Source organism: Delphinapterus leucas, chromosome 6, assembly GCF_059928025.1.
Source record: "Delphinapterus leucas isolate spDelLeu-1000000601 "Yukka" chromosome 6, BTC_Dleu_Yukka2, whole genome shotgun sequence".
NCBI classification, from domain to species: Eukaryota; Metazoa; Chordata; class Mammalia; order Artiodactyla; family Monodontidae; genus Delphinapterus; species Delphinapterus leucas.
In genome coordinates, this window is record NC_143134.1 from 119799391 (window position 1) to 119820634 (window position 21244).

The 21244-nt window shown below is 41.3% G+C and overlaps 1 protein-coding gene across 11 annotated transcripts in view; it reads left to right on the forward strand.

Moving 5' to 3' along the window:
• The window catches only part of NUP214 (nucleoporin 214), a 136836-nt gene that overhangs the window by 2288 nt on the left and 113304 nt on the right, over positions 1–21244 (forward strand). For 10 of the 11 annotated variants that reach the window (XR_016393663.1, XM_089913883.1, XM_022578425.3 and 7 more), the window contains exons 2-13: positions 68–263; positions 886–1037; positions 2059–2257; positions 2933–3003; positions 4049–4112; positions 4574–4677; positions 6349–6455; positions 7113–7179; positions 11407–11533; positions 14411–14572; positions 17763–18237; positions 19553–19728. Coding sequence is in view for 10 of the 11 variants with exons in the window: in XM_089913883.1 (XP_089770009.1) it covers positions 68–263; positions 886–1037; positions 2059–2257; positions 2933–3003; positions 4049–4112; positions 4574–4677; positions 6349–6455; positions 7113–7179; positions 11407–11533; positions 14411–14572; positions 17763–18237; positions 19553–19728 (1900 nt within the window). In the remaining variant the exon portion in view is untranslated. The other variant, XM_089913882.1, reaches the window with a different exon arrangement.

Here is a 21244-nt window from a genome sequence, read left to right on the forward strand (position 1 = left end):
ATAATGACAGATGTGATTTAATTTCCTGTCTTCCCTGAATTGATCTTGCTTTGACCCCGCACCACAGGATTTTCAGTTTAGAGCCCTGAAGAAGGTGAGAATCTTTGACTCCCCCGAGGAGTTGCCCAAGGAACGCTCGAATCTGCTTGCCGTGTCCAACAAGTATGGCCTGGTCTTCGCTGGTGGAGCCAGTGGGTTGCAGATTTTTCCTACTAAAAATCTTCTTATTCAGAATAAACCTGGAGATGATCCCAATAAGATAGGTAAGTTCCTTGGTTTGTGTTGCGTGATAGAGGAGTGAAGTGCTAATGTCACTTGATTTACAAGAAATCATTCTAGTAGTAAAACTGCTGTTAGTCCTGAGATTGACCCCAAAGAAGAGGAAGTTCTAGGTAGGCTTCTGGAAGCCCTCCTGGGTGTTCTCTTTGGTCCATTGTATTTCTCTTTTGAAGAGCTGTCCCTCCGAGCTCAAAGGGAAGAACAGCTTACCATTGTGCCATGCTCAGTTGAACTTGGGTTCCAGCTCCCTGGGAGAAGAGTTTCATTGCGTGGCTTTTTAGTTGTCACAACAGCGCCATCCAAACAAATGGGAATGTGTGCTCTTTGGAGCATTGTTGCAAAAATACGGTACAGGGCACTGTTTTCAACAAGGGCTACAGCCACAGTTAGTTTTCTCAGGTCGGATGAGGAAGAGTCCCTATGATACTTAATGCAACATTATACATCTGTAAGAAAGCTACGATTTATCTGTACAACTTGTTATCAGGGTGTGTGCATATTTTTATGTAGATGTAAAAATTGTTTCACATAGACCTGAATAGAGAGTTTGTGGCTTATGCTTAGAGCATTCCATTTTCTGCTTTGTGTTTTTTTATGTTTTCATAGTTGATAAAGTTCAAAGCTTGCTAGTTCCTATGAAATTCCCGATACATCACCTGGCCCTGAGCTGTGATAACCTCACACTTTCCGTGTGCATGATGTCCAGTGAATATGGTTCCATTATTGCTTTTTTTGATGTTCGCACTTTCTCAAATGAGGTAAGCTGCTGGCAAACTGTAGGGACCTAAGAAGATTTCCTGGTATTGAATCATAACCTAGAAGTTCTTGGTTGGCCTTTGAATTCTTTTTCTAGATTAAAATATGGGTTTTTAAAAGGTCCTTAATTACAGAATCATAGATCTTTGGAGATAGAGGTGACTTCAAGAAATTATTTCATAATACCACCTGCCCCAGGATGTTATCATTTCTCATTTATATATGAGACAGGCCAGAGCCCAGGGACCCTTAGGTGACTTGCCCAAGGCCATAGAGTTAGTAGTTAATGTCAGAAGTTCCTACATCCTGGATCTCTGGCCTCCTAATATAGTGTTCTTCCATTCCAGGCCGTTTAGTAATGATAATAGTTAATAATATTGAGTGTTTATACTGACTTTGTGCCAGGCCCTGTGCTAGTGCTTGACATGCCTTGTTCTCATTCATGCCTACCCTTCATGGCCTTATGCAGTAGGTACTGTCATCTTCATTTCATAGGTAGAGAAACAGGCCCAAGGAGTTTAAGTATTTGGGGTTCTTGTGTGTCTGTTTGTTTGGGGTACCTTTTATATCAATAATCTTTCATTAACCTTCCACAACAAATCTTCAGTGAAGCTCTTTTGGAATCCTGAAGCCTTTGGTGGTTTCTGCATACCAGTTAAAATAGGTATAATATTTTAAGATGCGAGCTCTCTAAAATTCAAGGGCCCAACAATATTAAGAAGCAGAGCCCAGATTTTTATTTAGTGTCTGCTCTTTACGGATTATTTTGCGTTTGTGTATTCCTTTGTTGCGAGTCCCTCTGAGTATGCTATAACGATTGATTGCCGTTTTCAAAGCTGTGTTAAAACTGTCTGTAACAAATAGACTGTTGTGCAGAGCTGCGTTTGTTTTTCATGGTCGTGGAGAAAGGTGAACCGTAATTCGAGAAAACTTGCACATTCAGTAATTTTCTTTGACTATTAAATGTCTCTGTACTTACTAATTTACTAATTTATTTTTGCTTCTGGGCATGTGTTTTAAAAGGCCAAACAGCAGAAACGCCCGTTTGCGTATCATAAGCTCCTGAAAGATGCAGGAGGCATGGTGATCGATATGAAGTGGAACCCTACTGTTTCCTCCATGGTGGCAGTTTGCCTGGCTGATGGCAGCATTGCTGTCCTACAGATCACAGAGACAGTGAAAGTGTGTGCGACTCTTCCTTCCACAGTAGGAGTAACATCTGGTGAGTAATAAAGTCTTCTCCTCTGTAACATATGGTAATGGTGATCTAGTTAAAATTTAATCTCTGGAAAAAAAGCAAATGGGGTTTTTTGTCAAATTTGTTGTTCTTTGGCAGAAGTGGAGAGAGTGTTTTTTATTTCCATGGTTAATGTCCTTGAAGCCAAATAGCATACATGATTTAACTTGAATGTGCTTGGGTTTTCTGGAGAAAGAAATATTTTAGTATAGCTGGTTTAGAACTGTGTTGTTGAGAATAATTGTTTTGATCTAAAAGGGTCGTACTCTGAAACAGTCATTTGTACCTTTGAGGAAAAGCATTAGAAAATATCAAACAGGAGCAAGAGAATGACATCTTGATATTTGAGAACCTTCTGTATTCTCCTTGTTTTATCTAAAGAGTACAGAGTTTTCTGTACTTTACAGCTTTCTGGGCAGTACTCCATTGAAAAAGCATTTTTAACAGCTGATTCAGTGGCCCAGTGATACATCACAATTGGCTTGTATCATCGAAATGATCTTTCTTTTTTCACTGTGCCAAGTAAGGATGATCCCACAGTCTTCCATGGACTGACAGAAGAACAAGAAGTGGTTATTATGTAGCTGTTTCGGTACAGATCTCATTGGTTTGCTCCATTTTATTCAGTTTTTAATTGGTAGCATTCTCTTCTTTACCCAGTCTGCTGGAGCCCCAAAGGAAAGCAGCTGGCAGTGGGGAAACAGAATGGAACTGTGGTCCAGTATCTTCCTGTAAGTCTTGCCTTGGACTTCAGAACTTTTTTGCTTAAGTTACCCACTGTTTTGGGGGTGGTTTGGGAGTATCTTTGCTGTTTTTTTCTATTAAAATGTAATTTACGCTCATTGCAACAAATCTGTCAGTACACAAGTGAATGCAGGAAAGAGTGTTGCATGTGCACTCGGTCAGCTCTCCCTGTGGTCTTCCAGAGGTGATATTCATGAATATTCTTCAATGTAAATCGACAAAGAATCCATATATATCTGGTCACACCCGAATGGGAAGGAGGGGTTCACAGGCAATGCCAAGGCCTGTGCCGTTGTGTATTCCTCCTGTTCTCTGAGGGGTTGCAGAGTGGTGAATGTGGTGGAATAGGTTTGAGGTTAAGGTTTTGTTTCTTCTTTGTCATCAAAGTTGTTATGTGACATTTGGTACATATTCTTTTAGGGCATTAGCCTGTAAAAAGTTAATACAGGGCTTCCCTGGTGGCGCAGTGGTTGAGAGTCCGCCTGCCGATGTAGGGGACACGGGTTCGTGCCCCGGTCTGGGAAGATCCCACATGCCGCGGAGCTGCTGGGCCCGTGAGCCGTGGCCGCTGAGCCTGCGCGTCCGGAGCCTGTGCTCCGCAACGGGAGAGGCCACGACAGTGAGAGGCCCGCGTACCGCAAAAAAAAAAAAAAAAAAAAGTGTATTGGAGTCTTCTTCTTCCCGCTCATTACATATAGAGCTACTTCATTCTTTTGAATGGCTGCATAGGACTCCACTATGTGAATATCTCTGTTCCATTATTGATGGTTATCTGTATCAGTGTGAGTGGTTTTGCTACTCTGAGTGGTATTGCGTTGAGCATCCTCATCACCTACCTTGATCACGTTGCTGATAGTGTTTCCATAGGGTAGGATTCTAGAAGTAGGCATCCACTCGTCTCTGTATTCATTCTCTCCTGGCTGGGGAGATGAGACGTAGGTGGTTTCTAGGGGAACTTATTGGATTTGACAGTTTCATTGGTTTGGGGATTGTTTCATTCGACTCTGTTTTTTTTTTTCAAATCTCTTTCAGACTTTGCAGGAGAAAAAAGTCATTCCTTGTCCTCCATTTTATGAGGCAGATCATCCTGTCAGAGGTAACACATCTGCTTTTCTTATTGGGCTGACCTCTAATGAGGTGATGTCCGTATTGCAGAAATTTCAGATCATGTGATGTACCTGCATACCTGATCAGGGAAGTGTTGGTGCCTCCTGTATGAAAACTCTCATTATTTCAGTTAGCTAATTAAGTCGCTGTAACAATAATTCTCTGGTAGACACCTGTGTCTCTTGCTAAATGACATTAAATGGATCCTGATTTTTTAATTAGAATTCTTCATTATTTGCCTTGATTATAATCCACCAGAAGAAAAAAAAATACCACTTTGGGATGAATTTGGGCTTCTTGAGTCTTTGTGAAATTGTATTTAGTTAGTGAGATCTGGACCTTTTTAAAAGCTATAGGAGTTGGATTTTTTTTTTTTTCCATGAGATGGTAATATAATGTACAGGGGTTATCCCAAGCACAAGATGGTTTCTTAGGATGTGTGTCTTTCAGTTCTGGATGTGCTGTGGATCGGTACGTATGAATTCACAATAGTATATGCTGCTGCAGACGGGACCTTGGAAACTGCTCCGGATGTGGTGATGGCTCTACTCCCGGTATGTCTATGAAAAGGATGTCTCTGTTATTTGAGGATTTTAGAAGTCTTCTAATAAAGTTCGCAGTTAGGCTTCAGTTTCCTTTTCTTGCTGGCAGTGGTCGTGCAACTTGAGGTGTAAGATTCTAATGCTGCACTGGGAGCCTAGGGACCAAAATGGTGGTGTTCACTTAGAGCATGTTCTACTGTTGAGTCACAAGGTGAAAAAAGTCCTAAAACTTACTTTGCTTAAGTTGCAAACTATGAGTTGTGGTAGATGTTAACGTGATAAAGACGTTTTAGAGAAGCAAGAAAGTACCTTGATTTTCGAAATTCGTTCACTTATTTATTCATCAGATATTTATCGAATGCCTACACAGTGTGCTTTAAAGCTGAGAATACAGCTGCGACCAAGGCAAAGTCTTGCTTTTGTGGATCTTGCATTCGGATGAACGTGCTAGTCCACAGACAAGTGTCGGATCAAGGAATGATAGGGGTGATGGAGGAAATAAAGCAGGGTAAGGGGTGGTTGATGACTGGGGTGTGATTTAGCTTGGGTGGTCAAGGAAGGCCTCTGAGGGAGAGCCATTTGAGTGAGGGAGTGAGTCATTTTGAAGGACAAAGAAGGATCTGAATGATAAGATCTACACTGTCTTCCTAAATTGCAGTGGCATTAAAAACAGCAAATGAGGCAGGGCTTATATTTCCAAATCATGTTAACTTTCAAAGTCTAGAAAAACATTAAATACATACATAAAAGTCTAAGTCTAACAAAAGTGGGAGTGGCACTCTTCATTCTGTTTTGCAACCTTGTTTTACTTAGTAAATTGCAACTACCTTTCTACCTCAGTAAATCTGAATTTTGCTTTTGGGCCGATAATCAATTTATTTAGCGCTTCCTCTACTGTTGAATACTCAGGTTGCTTTCAGTTTTTCCCTGTTTTAAAGAATACTAACACTCTTTTATGTACACTTAATGGGATTATGTTTATTTTTTAGGATAAATACCTGGAAATGAATTTGCTAGGTCAAGCAGTATATGCTCTTTTGATATAGGCTTTTGAAAACACTGCCGAAGTATCTTTTAGAAAAGTTGTATCAGTTTGTACTCCTACCATGGTTGGAACTACCAGTTTCCCAATATGTGTGTCAATATGCAATGGTACCATTTTTAATCTTTGCCAATCTGATATGAGAAAAAAGTGCCTTGTTTTTATTAACTCTTTTGGGTTCCTGACAATATTGAATTTTAAAAATAAGTTTATTAAGATGCCTTATTTCAAGATATTATTAAGATTTTCTTTTCCCAGGGATAATATTAACACTAGCATTTATTGAATACTACTTATGTTCCGTGTTAGACTGGGTTAGATGCTTTATATGTATCCTTTCATATCTCACAACAGCCTTTGATGTAGGTTTTTTAGGTCCATCATACATGAGAGAAAGCATTATCAGAGAGGTTGAGTAATCTGTCCATGCTAAAGTGACAGAAAACTTTGAATTCAGTTTGGTCAGTGGCCAATGCTTCTGTTCTTTGTACTGCTCGATGCTGCCTTTATATAGTGTCTATATATTTTGAATGAATTTTCTCATAAAACTTAAATGATTTTATCTTTTGAGATTCTTAACTGTGTAGGATTCAAGAAAAATCGCCCATGAGATTTTTTTTTTCTCGTTCTGTTCATTGTAGAAAAAAGAAGAAAAGCACCCAGAAGTGTTTGTGAACTTTATGGAGCCCTGCTACGGCAGCTGTACAGAGAGGCAGCATCATTACTACCTCAGCTACATTGAAGAATGGTGAGCCGCGTACCCAGGGAGGGTACAACCTGCCCTCGCTGTCAGGTCACCCCTGAGTCACTTGGTCCTGCTTGTTCTGTTTTGTTTCCTTTCTGTAAGGGAGGAAAATAGAGGCTGGAGGTACCCCGAACGTTTTCAGCTCATGCTAGATAATGCCTTTCTGACTACTACTTCTGTTTTCCCAGTCTTGAATTATTTAGCTCAAATACATACTAAACTTAGAAATCCCATTTTCTCATTAACTCCGGTGATGACTTAAGAAAATACTGATATTTAAGGAACATACTGAAGGTTCCCTCTGAGCAGAAGTGTCCCTTTGAAAGATAGATGACTTGAAGCAAAGCTTCTGTTCCTCTAATTAGATTATTCTCTCTGCAGGGGGGTGTTATATTTATTGGGAACTCTGACTTGATTCTGTTGTGTCTCTCCTTTGTCTTAAGTAGGGAGGCAGTTGGCTGCGTCTCCAGGGCTCTAGCCTATGAACTAAAACATAAAGCTTTACATCCAGAATCTTCTTCCCTTTCTTCCGCCGGGTAGAAAACCTTGCTTTTCTCCCTCACGTCCCGATGGAAGCCTTGTAGATGCTACCAGTGACTCAAGTCAAGGTACAGCTGCCGCTGTTTGAATTTAATGGCCTTCCGGTTTTATCCTCTGCAGGGATTTAGTGCTGGCAGCATCTGCGGCTTCAACAGAAGTTAGTGTCCTCGCTCGGCAGAGCAGCCAGGTAAGTGCCTCTCCCGTCACTTTTATGTGATACCTTTCTGAGAAGGATTTTGGAGGAGTTTAACTGAAGTTAAGATTTAGATGAAGGCACATCCCTTTTAATGAGTTTCTGGATGAGAGCACAGCTTAAATGACCAAGAGCCCTGGATCAAATGGCTTGGATATTGCATTGGACAAACATGGGTGTCAGATTTAGCCGTTCCTTGAATGTCATCAAAGGCCCTTCTGTTAGGTTAGGATGTATCCACTGTGTGTGGAAACATACTAGTAATCAGCCTCCAGTAGGAGTGTACCTGGATGTGTAGGAGGTTTTTTCTGCCTTGTTCTGTTCAACCGTCTTTATTTTCTTCCTATTACTTGAACCTGCCTCTTCTATTTGGTTAACTATAACCCATCCTTGACTGTGGAAGAGAGACATGCAAATCAAACCAAATTGTGACTCATCTGAAATACTTTCTGTTTGACTTTGGAAAACTGCCAGAAAGCTAAAAGCACCTGTGCGGTTAAGCACCCATCTCCCTTCTTCCCCTTTGTGCTCTTTGCAGGCCAGGGTGGGCTGAAGTTGTCATGGTAAGCTCTCCTGAGCTCTGGTAGATTATGCACAGTGACTACACAGGAGACACAATGAAAGGGAAGCTTTTCTTTCTTTCTTTCTTTTTTTAATTACATAATTAGTAAAGGCCAGGTAATGGTTGTATTAAATTTGGGTACACATCAAGAATAAACTTTTTTTTTTCCAGAAGCCACAAAACATTTTTTTTTTAATTAATTAATTTATTTATTTTTGCTGTGTTGGGTCTTTGTTTCTGTGTGAGGGCTTTCTCTAGTTGGCGGCGAGCGGGAGCCACTCTTCATTGCGGTGCGCGGGCCTCTCACTATCGCGGCCTCTCTTGTTGCGGAGCACAGGCTCCAGACGCGCAGGCTCAGTAGTTGTGGCTCACGGGCCCAGTTGCTTCACGGCATGTGGGATCTTCCCAGACCAGGGCTCGAACCCATGTCCCCTGCATTGGCAGGCAGATTCTCAACCACTGTGCCACCAGGGAAGCCCCACAAAACATTTTGAAAAATTGATCATATCAAGTCAGATGTAGAAATGACATTGCACTGTTTCTGACATTGTAGTAAAGCTGGATAATGACACAATTTTAAACCATCAAAACAAAACTGCAAAATACTGGCAAATATATATACATGTATATGAAGTCACTAACTGAAATAACGCAGGTCAAAGAGAAGCTCAGAGCTACAGTTGCAGACTACTTAGAAATAACGGCAGAGACAAACTAAAAACATACGGAGCTGTTCTTAAAGAATAAGAGAGAATGAAAACTCAATAAGCTACAGGAGACCAAATCAATAAAATGTTTTATTTAAAATGTGAGCCAAATTTTAGTGCCTCTGCTGCATTTTGTAAAGGATTATAAGAAAAGGATGCAGAGAATTTTGAATATGGGTCAGTTACCTTTTCACCTGATCAAAGTGAGTACAGAATTCTGCTAATTTTAAATATTTTTTCTTATTGCTAAGAAAACCAGGAGAATGACCTAAAATTTGTTTCGCTTCTGAACATTAAATTGATGAGCTATTTTTCTGCTACTGTCTTGGTGTTAGGTGTGGCCACGTGACTGAGTTCTACCTATTCCAATGGGAGCAGCAGTTTCTGTGCAAATTCTAGGCCCGGCCACCAGGAACTATGGGCCTTCTCCATTTGTTCTTCTCTTTGTCACCTGGATACAGAGTTGGTTAAGGACTAAAATAATGGCTTGTGTAGCCACAAATGAGGAGCTTGGATCCCTGAATAAAGCTGGTAGGACAGCCACTCTGCCAACTTGAATACCCAGTCAAACTCCAAAAATCTTCTGTAATGTTGGCTAGTGCATATTTGGATCTATATTTGTTACAGGGTGTTGGTATACCCTAAATAGTGAACTAGGCAAAAAGAAACAAAATAATACGTGGACCAATAAAATACAGATGAAGTAGTATGTGTATCAGAATTTGACATTGCAAATTAAATACCACTACATTAAATAACGCATTAAGCAAAAGAATCACATGCAATAAGCAAGTGGAGTTTATTCCAGGGGTATTTTTCTATCTCATATGTAAATGTCTAAGTGGCAACTCCTCTTGTATTTTTAAGAGGCATCTTAAACTAATACTGTCTGTAACTAAACTCTTGTTTTTCTCCCAATACCTGCTCCTCCCTCAAGTTTTTCCCTTCTTTGTAGGTTAATCTCCATTCCATCAATTGCTCAAGCAAAAATTATGGTGTCACCTCTGACTCTCTTTCTCTCACATCTCACATCTATCAAAAGGTAATGTTTGGTCTACTTGCAAAATGCATCTGCATTCTGACCATTTCTCACAACTCCTCAGCCAGAAACTTTTCTTTTTAAAAGTCTACCTTGAGTTTAAAAATGTTTTGTGCACCCCATGCACAGGTACATATGCCTCTTCAGTCATTCAACATTTATCCATCCTTCTCGGGGCAGCAAGGTGGCCAACCGTGAGTGCGTAGTCCTCAGGGTCACAGGCCAGAGTTCAGCAGTCTGATTTGCTGCTCTTGGATTAACTTCAGTCACACTTTCTTAGTAGCACAAATATTTTATGTATTCACACATTGAAAAACACTTTTATTTTTGCTTTTTATCAAAATAATTATGTTCATGGTTGAAGAATCAAATAGTGGAGAAAGGCTTATAAGTGAAAAATCACCACTGCCCATCCTGTCCTGATCTGTCCTGTTCTCGAAAGGGGACCACCTTTTTTGCGTTACGCGGGCCTCTCACTGTTGTGGCCTCTCCCGTCGCGGAGCACAGGCTCCGGACGCGCAGGCTCAGCGGCCATGGCTCACGGGCCCAGCCACTCCGTGGCATGTGGCATCCTCCCAGACCAGGGCACAAACCCGTGTCCCCTACATCGGCAGGCGGACTCTCAACCACGAAAGGGGACCACTTTTAACTTGTAAACTTTTTCTTTTAATGGTTACCTCCTTATCCCTAAATAATAATTTGCTTTATCACTAGTTGTTGATTATTAATGTTAAACTATTGGGCTGTTAGGGCAAATGAGGGTTTAGCTCACATGTGGCCTTCAAACCCTCCCTCCTTCCTTTCAGTAGGGTTATAGCACTAGTTTTAGTTTCTTCTGTTTGTTATCTTTGAACTTTAAGTAATCATTTTTACCTTCGTTTCTTAAGGTATTCCCGTATAGCATCTCTCTTGATCTTCCGAGCTGTGAGAGGAACATGTCAGCGCCCCACCCTTGCCTTTAGCACACCTTCCCCACTCCCACCTGTAAGCTGTTGTCATCTGTGTCTCGTCTTTCGCAAAATCAAAGCTGATACTGTTTGTATTCTGTTCTGTAGTGATTAGCAAGCCTTCTTTATTTTGTCTATAGATTGTTTTTCCAAGTTGGAATCCATTTTGTTTACGTTATTATGAATGTGACTATTGACTCCATAGCTAAGTCATGGAGCATAATTATGTTCCCTTTCCTGAGCAGTTTTTTTGTTTTTCTGTTTCTCATTGAGCATTATTCCCCTTTGATTCACGCTGCCCAGTTTTGGTCAACGTTGAAAGGTTAGATTTTTAAAAACCAGGAATCATTTGTTGCAAGGAACAGATCCCACTCGAGCAAACTTGAACGAAAGGGGAGTTTATTGGAAAGATGTGGTGGTTTCTCAAGGAATCCAGTGGCAGGATGATTGGCCAGTGTGAGGAACTGACACCAGGAACTAGGAAGACAAGAACTAAGGTTACCTTCTGTCTCTGTGGTCGAGTGAGCACAGGGCATCTGGCCAGCTTTATAAGCTGCTCTGCTCAAGACCTCACTGGGGATCCCCTGGAGATCCTGGTTCCCGTCCCAGATTTCTAGGAGCAGCTACTGACTGGCTTAGTGCAGCTATTAGATTCACCCTCTGTGTTCAGGAGTCTACGTGGTTGTGGTGGACAGTACTTCAGAGAGTGTTCACAGTAGTGGTTATTTATTCACAAGGCAGGAGCTTCGTATGCCAGGAGCAGACAGAGAGGTTGACTTGGAAAAGTAACCCCTCGCTTGCTGGGGGACTCATAGCTTTTAGACTGTTTTTCCAGATTTCAGAGTCTCAGTCGACATATAACTCTAAACCACGTGAGCTGTCCTTTTTCTTCTCTCCTGTTGAGCAGTGCTGGAGAAGGCTCTAACCAACATGGCATTTTCTTCTTCTCCTTGTTCCTTTGTCCAGAGTAATTGGGAATCTTGGCTGCTGGAGGATTCTAGCCGAGCTGAACTGCCTGTGACAGACAAGAGTGATGATTCCTTGCCCATGGGAGTTGCCATAGATTACACCAACCAAGTGGAAATCACCATCAGTAAGTATAGTCTGACATAGCTTAGCGCAGAAGTGGTCTTCTTCCCATCATGGCTAATATTCAAATCCAGCTCTACGTTTTCATGACAGAATCTACTCTGCTGTGCACTTTTAACTTGTACCATGTTTCTACTTAAAGAGTGAGACAGTGTGTTATACAACGCTCATCTAATTTGAATGGATATTCATTGACCGAGGTCACATACTCTGTGTGTCTGAGTATCTGAGTGTTGGCGTGTCTGTGTGTGCTTTAGAATACGGCTAAAATACACAGTGCTGATTTCATAGCTTTGTCTCTGTGCCCCTTCCAGGTTCCCAGTGCCTCCCAAGGGGACAGCGCCCCACGGCACTTGGGTGCTACATACCAATACTTGGTTCGAAGGCCTGGTTAGAAAATGGAGGCCTCAGGCACAGGCTTCCAGATGGGGCCTGAGCACATGCTTTGAGTCTGTCTTCTCCCCTGCTGAGGCTCGGCAGGGCCGCAGTCCCCTGAAATGTGAAAGTGAGACAAGACATTTTTTCTCACAGATCTAGAGAACAAACTAGTGGTTACCAGTGGGGAGAGGGAAGAGCTGGGCAATATCGAGGTGGGGGAGTGGGAGGTACAGACTGTTGGGTGTAAGACAGGCTACAAGGGTGTATTGTACAACATGGGGAAAATACTGCCAATGTTTTGTAATAACTATAAATGGAGTGTGACCTTTAAAAATTGTATAAAAATATAAAGTAAGAGAATAACAAAAAAGAGAGAGAGCAAAGGAAACAGCATAACCAACAACATAACGAAAAGGCAGCCTGTGGAATGGGAAAAAAAATTACAAACCATATATCTGATAAGGGGTTAACATCCAAAATATATAAGGGACTCATACAACTCAATAGCAGAATAAAACAAAGTAAACAACCTGATTAGAAAATGGGCAGAGGACCTGAATAGACGTTTTTCCAAAAAAGATGTACAGATGGCCAACAGGTATACGAAAAGGTGCTCAACGTCACTAAGTACCAGGGAAATGCAAATCAAAACCATAGTGAGTTATCACCTCACACCTGTTAGGACGGCTGTTATCAAAAAGCTAAGTGATACCAAGTGTTAGCAAAGATGTGGAGAAAAGGGAATCCTTGTATACACTGCTGGTGGGAATGTAAACTGGTGCAGCCAGTATGGAATAGAGCATGGAGGCTCCTCAAAAAATTAAAAATAGGGCTTCCCTGGTGGCGCAGTGGTTGAGAGTCCGCCGGCCGATGCAGGGGACACGGGTTCGTGCCCCGGTCCGGGAGGATCCCACATGCCGCGGAGCGGCTGGGCCCATGAGCCACGGCCGCTGAGCCTGCGCGTCCGGGGCCTGTGCTCCGCAACGGGAGAGGCCACAACAGTGAGAGGCCTGTGTATTGCAAACAAACAAACAAACAAAAAAATTAAAAATAGAACTCCCATGTGAGCCAGCAGTTCCACTTCCCTTTCCAAAGGAAGTGAAATCAGGGTTTTGAAGAAATAGCTGCACTTCTATATTCATTGCAATGTTCTTACCGCAGACAAGGTACGGAAGCAGCCAGAGTGTCCATCAGTGGATGAATGGATAGAGGGAATGTGTTGTATATATACAATGGACTGTTCAGCCATGAAAAGGAAATCCTGCCATTTGCAACAACATGGATGGACCTTGAGTGAAATAAGTCAGACACAGAAAGACAAAGACTGCACGATCTCAGTTATATGTGGAATCTAAAAAAGTTCCACTCAGAGAAACAGAGAGCAGGAATGGTGGTGGCCAGGGACTAGAGGGTGGAGGAAATGGGGTGGTGTTGGTCAGAGGGTAGAAACGTTCAATTATATTATGAATAAGGTCTGGGGATCTATACTTGAAATTTACTAAGGGCATAGATCTTAACATAGACACACTACTATATATAAAATAGGTAACTAATAAGGACCTACCCTATAGCCCAGGGAACTCTACTTAATACTCTGTTATGACCTATATGGAAAAAGAATCTAAAAGAGAATGGATATATGTGTGTGTATAACTGATTCAGTGTAGCAGACACTAACACAACATTGTAAATCAACTACAATAAAAATTTTTAAAAAAAGTTTTCACCACACACACAAAATGGTAAAGTACGTGGGGTGGTGGATGTGTTAATTAGCCTGGTTGTGGTGATCATTTCACAGCGTATACATCCATCAGACCATCATGTTGTGTACCGTAAACATGTACGATGTTTGTCGGTTTTATCCCAATAAAACTGGGAAAAAATATTTGTTTACAAAAAGCCATATTCTTTGCGCTTTGTGCTTCATTTTAGAAAGGTGTACCCGTCAGACACCACTAAGTTCCTTGTCCTTTCCCTGGTCAGGCTGTTTGGTCTGATTAGCTCATTTACTCTGATTCTCGTGAAGACTTAATTGACAAAATACATGCTTATGATTCAACTGTGAATGAATATAAAGTAGTGGGACTCACTTCTCTGTGCCCTACCGTGTGTTTTCCAAAGAGGCTCATCTGTCTTTTTTTTTTTAACTAAAGGAGTCGCTTCCTGGAGACTCCTGTCTTGGTCAGGGGAATGCTAAACCTACCTCCCAGACACCAGGACACACGTAAAAATCAGAGGTTTGGGAGTCAGAGCCACTGCAGGACTGCTAGGGCTTCCCTGTAGGGCTGGTGGGACGGTGGCCATCTGATCATGGCAGTAGCCCTTCTTTAAGGAGCTGTTTCATAAAAGGCTGTTCAGATCCAAATCAGAACAAACCACCTCGAGCTACTGTAGAGATGAGTCCTGTGAAGAGTCTTTTGCTTCCGGCCGTCTTCCGCTTCTGGGCCCAGGCCTTCAGTCGACTTGGCCCTTTTGTCACCTTTGTTTTCTTTTTTAACAGATGATGAGATGACTCTTCCTCCTGCTCCAGTTCTTATGTTACTTTCGACAGACGGTGTGCTTTGTCCATTTTACATGATCAATCAAAATCCTGGTGTTAGGTCCCTCCTCAGGACACCAGAGCGGCTCTCATTGGAAGGAGAGCGACAACCCAAGTCATCAGGTGCGTGCCTCCCCCCATTTTGGCCGAGAGGGGATACCGAGGGCTTGTACAGGAGTATTTGCTGGGATGAATACTGTGAGGACACACAGTGGTTATCTTTAGCAGCCGGCCTGTCTTATCGAGGCAGGACTAATCTTTTCCTCGGACACATGCACATACTTGCCTTCTCTCACCCCCAAGCTTTATTCTCCAACCTTTACTTGAGAGAAAAAGGAATCTCAGCCCGATGGATCCCATTAGGTAATTTACTGACAGTATCCTATTATAAGACCCTATATTATATGGTCTGAAACCTAACATGTTTAATCATGAGAGGTTGGTTAAATAAATGATTGTACATCCATACAGTGAAATGCCATGTAACTATTAAAAATGTTATATTTATTGACAAGGAAAGGACAGAACATATTGTAAAAGAGCACTGTATACTCTGATTCCTTTTTTATGAGAAAAATATGTACATAGAAAAAATACTTGAAAGATGTTAAAATCTAAATAGTGGCTATTGCTGGGTGATGAGAACATGGGAATTTTCTCTTTGTATTTAATTTTCTTTAGTTTATTTTTCCCTTTCTCTTTGAAGATATCACTTAAGTAATATATGTTTATTGGAGAAAAATTAGAAAATACAAAGACAGAACCACTTCAGAACCCATCAAGCAATATAGCCAGTCAGCATTTTGGTACATATGCTTCACATACATAAATGCATGCATGTAAGTGCCAATCTGCGTCTTCAGAATTCTCACAACGGCAGTGGGTCACTTGTGAGAACAGAATGAACTTTCTAGAAGGGCATTGTTTCATATTGTGGAATTTTACTAATATTTCTTTTTTTGAATTTTGTGAGTATATAACTAGTAAGTTTTTTCTCTTCTAATATAGCTAAAAAAGCTCATACTGCCACCAATTCTATATCTAGGAAGAAATGTTGACCAGTTGGGTTGGATGTGGTGGAGAACACTTGGGGGATCTTTTCTCACTGCTTCCCAATGCAGAGTGAGTCGTACTTCATAAATAGAGCCACTCAGATACTTGGACTCCTATCAACTGGCAGTGTGACCCCAAGTAATGTACCGGGTGCCTTGCATAGACTGTATCAGTGTTGTTGTGTTGGGATATCTCCTTATCTGCAGTGTGTACTCTGAGTTATTTTTTCCCCTTTAAGTGGTCCTGAGTCCCATGAACTACCTACACTCAGTTGCTGGGTCTGTCTGTAACAAGCAGTGTACCCTGTGAAGTCGGGAGCCTGTGGGATGATGTTTGTTTCTGAGCACAGTTCAGTGTGAGGGGCTTGCTACAAGCCCCTTATTCCCTGAGCGCGAGCAAAGACCGGTTTTACTGTTTGCCTCTCCTAGAGAAACCCCGTGTTCCCTCATGCTTAGCCCAGAGGTAACAGCCATGTTTAGATGAGAGGAAGAGAGCCACTGAAGGGGGAGGAGGTGTCCCACCAGTTCACCAGCTCTAGCTGAAGCTGGCTCATGGGTTCAGAGGACATCAGTGCTTCTGCTTGCTCCCACACTCCAGCGCCAAGGATGCTGGGTCGAATGATCACAAAGAGCAGCATGATGGTTTTCAGATATTCAGTTCCATTTTCAGTGGGGAAGATGCCTGTGATTTCCTTGGGGTTTGGCATATGCTTTTTGTATTGGTCTACTAAATGCATGGAAGTGATTGACACATATGCTTGGGTCTCTAAAGAGGTAAGCTGTTGTTGGTTCCATATTTATTGTGTAAAGGAAGTATTAACAGAATAGATAGGCTTGCATTATATACTGTCATCGAAGTGACAGTTTACCTGGGGGTCATTGTTTTCAGAAAGTGGCATTTTCATACTTGTATCCTAAGTATTTCCTTGCTTTAGACATAGTGAAGATAAACTGTCACCTCTGACAATTTGGAAGAACCAAGACCCATAAATGTATTGATAAAAAAAAACTGCTTTCTTAGTTAGTTATTTAATTTGGAGAATTAACATGTTTATAGAAAGTTTGGAAAATAGAAAAAATTTTAAACTTGCCTTTTATGGTATTCTCTTTCAGTGTTTTTTCATAAACATCTTCATAGTTGTGATTATATTGTATACATAATTGGTATGCTGGTCTTTTATTTAAATTTTAAGTGTTTTCCAGGTTCTTAAGTAATTTTTATGATTCATTTAGGAGTGTTTAACACTCTGTTGAATATATTTTACCATTTGGGTTGTATTAAATATCTTTTTCATTTTTTAGGTTATTTCCGTAGTCTTTATTCTTAAAATTGGGATTACTAGGTACATGTTCTGTGATTTTTGAGGCAAAATGCTAAAATGCTTTCTAAAAGACTGTGCTAAAAAGGTACCTAGTAGTGATAAAAAGTTTCAGGTTTGTTTTACCCTTTCAAACATAGGGGATTATATATATTTTTATTTTGATAATTTAGAGGACAGGCAAAAATATGCCTCTTTTAAATTTGTATTTCTTTGATTAGAGAGACTGAATATATTTTCTTTTTATGAATTAGATTCCCAGCTTATACTATTAAAGTCTCAAATTTTTTTAAATCTCAATTTGTATGAGCTTTAAAAAAAATAAAACATATTACGTGTCATTTGCTGCAAATTTTTTTTCATTTACCTTTTGGTTGTATAACTATTTCTGTACATAGTCAAATCTTTTATCTTTTGTGTTTTTTTTGGGGGGGGGTCACTTTTAGGTTTATCAAGTTGATAGACTCTAAGAGACAACTCACTTTTTGCCTCCTTTGTTTTGAGATATAGTTATATATATGCTTTTGTATATGTGTGTATCTTTAATTAACCTAGAGTTGTTTTAGTGACTATTATGAGGTGTAAGTCTGAATTAAAGGTTTTTCCTGATAATAAAATATTGCAGAATAACTTATTTTTCACTGTAACATTGAGAAGTGTATTTTTTCTACATTACTCAAGTGGGTGTTCATGAATTCCTATTAGTCTAATGTCTTTTTGCATTTCCTTTTTCCTTCAAAGTTTTAGACATCTTACCATATGGAATATTTGCCATGGAAAGTCCAACATCAACTCTATTTCCCTTTTTTTTTCCCCTTGTGGAACGAGAACCATTATTTCTGGCTTCATTCTTCCACAAACCCACTTGCTTTCTGTGATGTGGACCTCCACTGTTACGGGGTTAACTTCTCCCTTCCTTTTTCTCCATATTTCCCATTGCAGGAAGTACTCCTACTACTCCCACCTCCTCTCAGGCCCCGCAGAAGCTCGATGCGGCAGCAGCCGTAGCTCCTGCCTCCGTTCTGCCTTCATCACCGGCTGCTCCCACCTCCACCTTCTCTTTGCCTTCCGCCGTGGGAGCCCCTGCTGTGTTCTCCTTTGGTTCTTCATCCTTGAAGTCATCTGGTTCTGTCACTGGGGAGGCCCCTCCGTGTTCCAGTGCCTCTGACAATTCCAAAGCAGCCTTGGGCCCTGGAGCATCCTCCTTCTCTTTTGTTCCTCCTCCTCAAGCCTCCCTCGTGCTCACCCCTGCGGCCTCTCCCATGGCACCCTCAGCCGCCTCATTCTCCTTTGGATCATCGGGTTTTAAGCCTACCCTGGAAAGCACGCCAGTGCCAAGCATGTCTGCTCCAAATACAGGAATGAAGCCCACCTTCCCACCATCAGCCTCTGCAGTGAAGGTCAACCTTAGCGAAAAGTAGGTAACACTTAAAGTTTGACGGGTAGAAATATCGCTTGTTGTTCACTAGAAATAGAGTCGCCGTGAGTGGAGTTATTGAATAGATTTTCTTTTCCTTTTTCCCATAGTAATACTTGCAAATGGTAAAAATGCAAACAACATAAAGGTTTGCATTTCATCAGTGGACAGAGTCCAGAGATGTCTCTTAGAATTTTTTTTTTTTAACTATTAGACGTTTATATTTAAATGCTTGTTTTGCTTTTGCAGGTTTTAAATGTAGGAGGTATTCCTTACTTTTAAAAAATGAAGCAATAAAGACTATATGTCCCTTAAGGAAATTGAATCCCTCTAGTCCTTTTTCTCCCTTGTGTCCACTCTTGACTCTCTGAACTGTTTTCCACATAGCCACTGAGTGATCTTGTGGAATTGTAAATACATCAGATGACAGTCCCCAGCGGCTTCTCATTGCTGTTTGAGTACAATCCAAACACTTCAGCGTGGTATTCCACTTTCCTCCAGATCTGGGTCCTACTAACTCACTCATATCTTACTTTTTACTTCTTTATCTGCTTGTTTTGTTCTCACCACTAGCATGTAAGCTTCTTGAGTGAAGTAATCCCTTATACCTTGTAACCCTTCCTAAGATAGCCATTGAGTGTAAACGCTACCAGTTTTCCCCCACTCTTCTGTATTATCCCTTATTACTGTGAAGGGGCTGCTGGCCGCTGTCATTGTTAATATTAAATTTGCCACGCAGCCACTTCATTCTAAAGGTTGCCTAGTATTCCATTTTGTGGCCACACCATAATTTATTTGACCAGTCATCTGATGCTGGTTGTTTACATTGTTCACAGACGTTTGCTCTTTAGGTGGAACTTACCTCCCCTGCCCAGTAGATGGTCAGCATCCCAAAGAGGGTGACCTGCTCTCCTCTTCCTTCCTCATTCCCCAGAGATGATCACCCCACAACGAGTTCTCAGTAATTTCCTTGGCAAAGGGAGAGCACTAAACTCTCCTAAGTCCAGTAGAGTCCCACCCTCTTTCTTTACTCAGCTTGATAGAATCGACAATAAATGTTTTATGCCATGATAAACGGTTTCATCGTCATGTTAAGTACTTATTAGATAGTTTCACTGAATTTTTCATTCCAAATAAGCAGACGCTAAATGCTTTCATGCAGCTTTGACCTTTCATAAGAAACAGCTAAACGTTTGCATTTCCTGAAGGCAAAAAAGTATGGATAGTAAGTTATCCTTTGATGATCGCTCATGACCAATGTGAAAGGATCTCACAGCAGCAGGCCATTTTGATCCATTCGGGCTTCCATTTTCAGGTTCACGGCCGCGGCCACCTCTGCTCCTGTTCACAACTCACAGAGCTCACCCTCAATGCTGCCATTCTCCTCGGTCTCCAAGCCAGCATCCTCTGGACCTCTCAGCCACCCTGCACCTCTCTCGGCATCATCCAGTTCCTTGTCATCCAAGTCCTCAGTCTCTTCCTCAGTATCGGGTATGATTTTAAGCAAACTGCTTTAGAGCTCAATCCTGAATTCCCAGATGAATATTTTTCCAAGCTGTGGGACTTCCCTGGCGGTCCAGTGGTCAGTACTCCGCGCTTTCACTCCCAGGGGTGCGGATTCAATCCCTGTTTGGGGAACTAAGATCCTGTAAGCTACACGGCACGGCCAAAAAAAATTTTCCCAAGTTGTTTAAAAATCCTTACTTTTAAGGACTGTTGTTTAAATCCTTTTTCTTGCTCCCTGTAACTCACACTGAAGTTCTGTGGCTTTTGTACTCTGGATTGGGAAGGTTCACAGTGGCCTCAGTGCTGCCATGCTGTCTCCACCTTGTTGTGGGACATTTATCTTCACGCGGAGCCTGCCCTACGTGAAGGTCAGTCACAGAGCAAGTCTTTAAGCCACATAGATGAGAAGGAGCCTACGGTGGCTTTATGCTTATTTCCTCTGATGACTGTCTTTGGGTTTTCACACTCAGCCCTACCGCAAGCAAATTTATTAAATAGAGATCATAAATGGGAATAATGATTATAGCCAAGTTGAAGTGCGTTATAAAACCCCACGAGTAAATGTTCCCAGCCTATCTCTTTCTTCCTTCAAACCTGCAGAAAGTTTGCATAAATTATATTCTGAATACCATGCCCTTCCCTGAGTCAACACTTGCGAATATTTTGCACCATTTGCTTTATGTCTTTCCTTTTTAATGTAATTTTTTTCTAAAACATTTGAAAGTTAATCGCAGACATGAAACACTTCACCCCTAGGAACTTCAGTATGTTTCCTAAAAATAAGGGTACTCAATACATTGTCACACTGAGGAAATTTAACGGTAATCCAGTCTACAGCCGGTATTCACATTTCCACAGTTGTCCTTTTAATGTTCTTTGTAGTCGTTTTTTCCCTCCCTCCAATCCAGGAGCCACTCAAGGACCACACGTTATATTCCGATTTTGTCTCGTTAGTCTCAACCAGTTGCTCACCTTTTTTGTCTTTCTCAACATTAACATTCGTGAAGAGGTCAGGCCAGTTAGTTTTGTGGACAGTCCCTCAATTTGGATTTGAGAGTTTCCACATGGTGAGATTCGCATGAAACATTTCGAGCAGTAATACCACATAGGTGACGTGCATCACATCACATGATTTCTTTTTGTCCTGACGTAAGTGATGTCAGTTTGCTCACATGGTTGGGATGGTGTTTGTCAGATCTGTCTCAGTTTTTAAGTTGATTGCTTCTATGAATTCCAGTGATAATACCTAGCCAGACATACTTGAGTAGCCATTTGGTGTTTGAGCGTCAGGAATAATTTTATCTTGATAGATATTGAGCAAGCATTGAGCTGTGAAATTCCTGAAATCTTCTCTCTTACCTATTGCTCAGGAGAAGGAGCTGCCTTGTGGCATTTGCCAAAGTCACCTCATTCTGGGACTTGTCATCAAATTCTGAAAAGCACCTGTCTGTGACCCAAAAAATTAACAAGCCTTCCTTTAGTCTTTTCCCATGTCTTTACA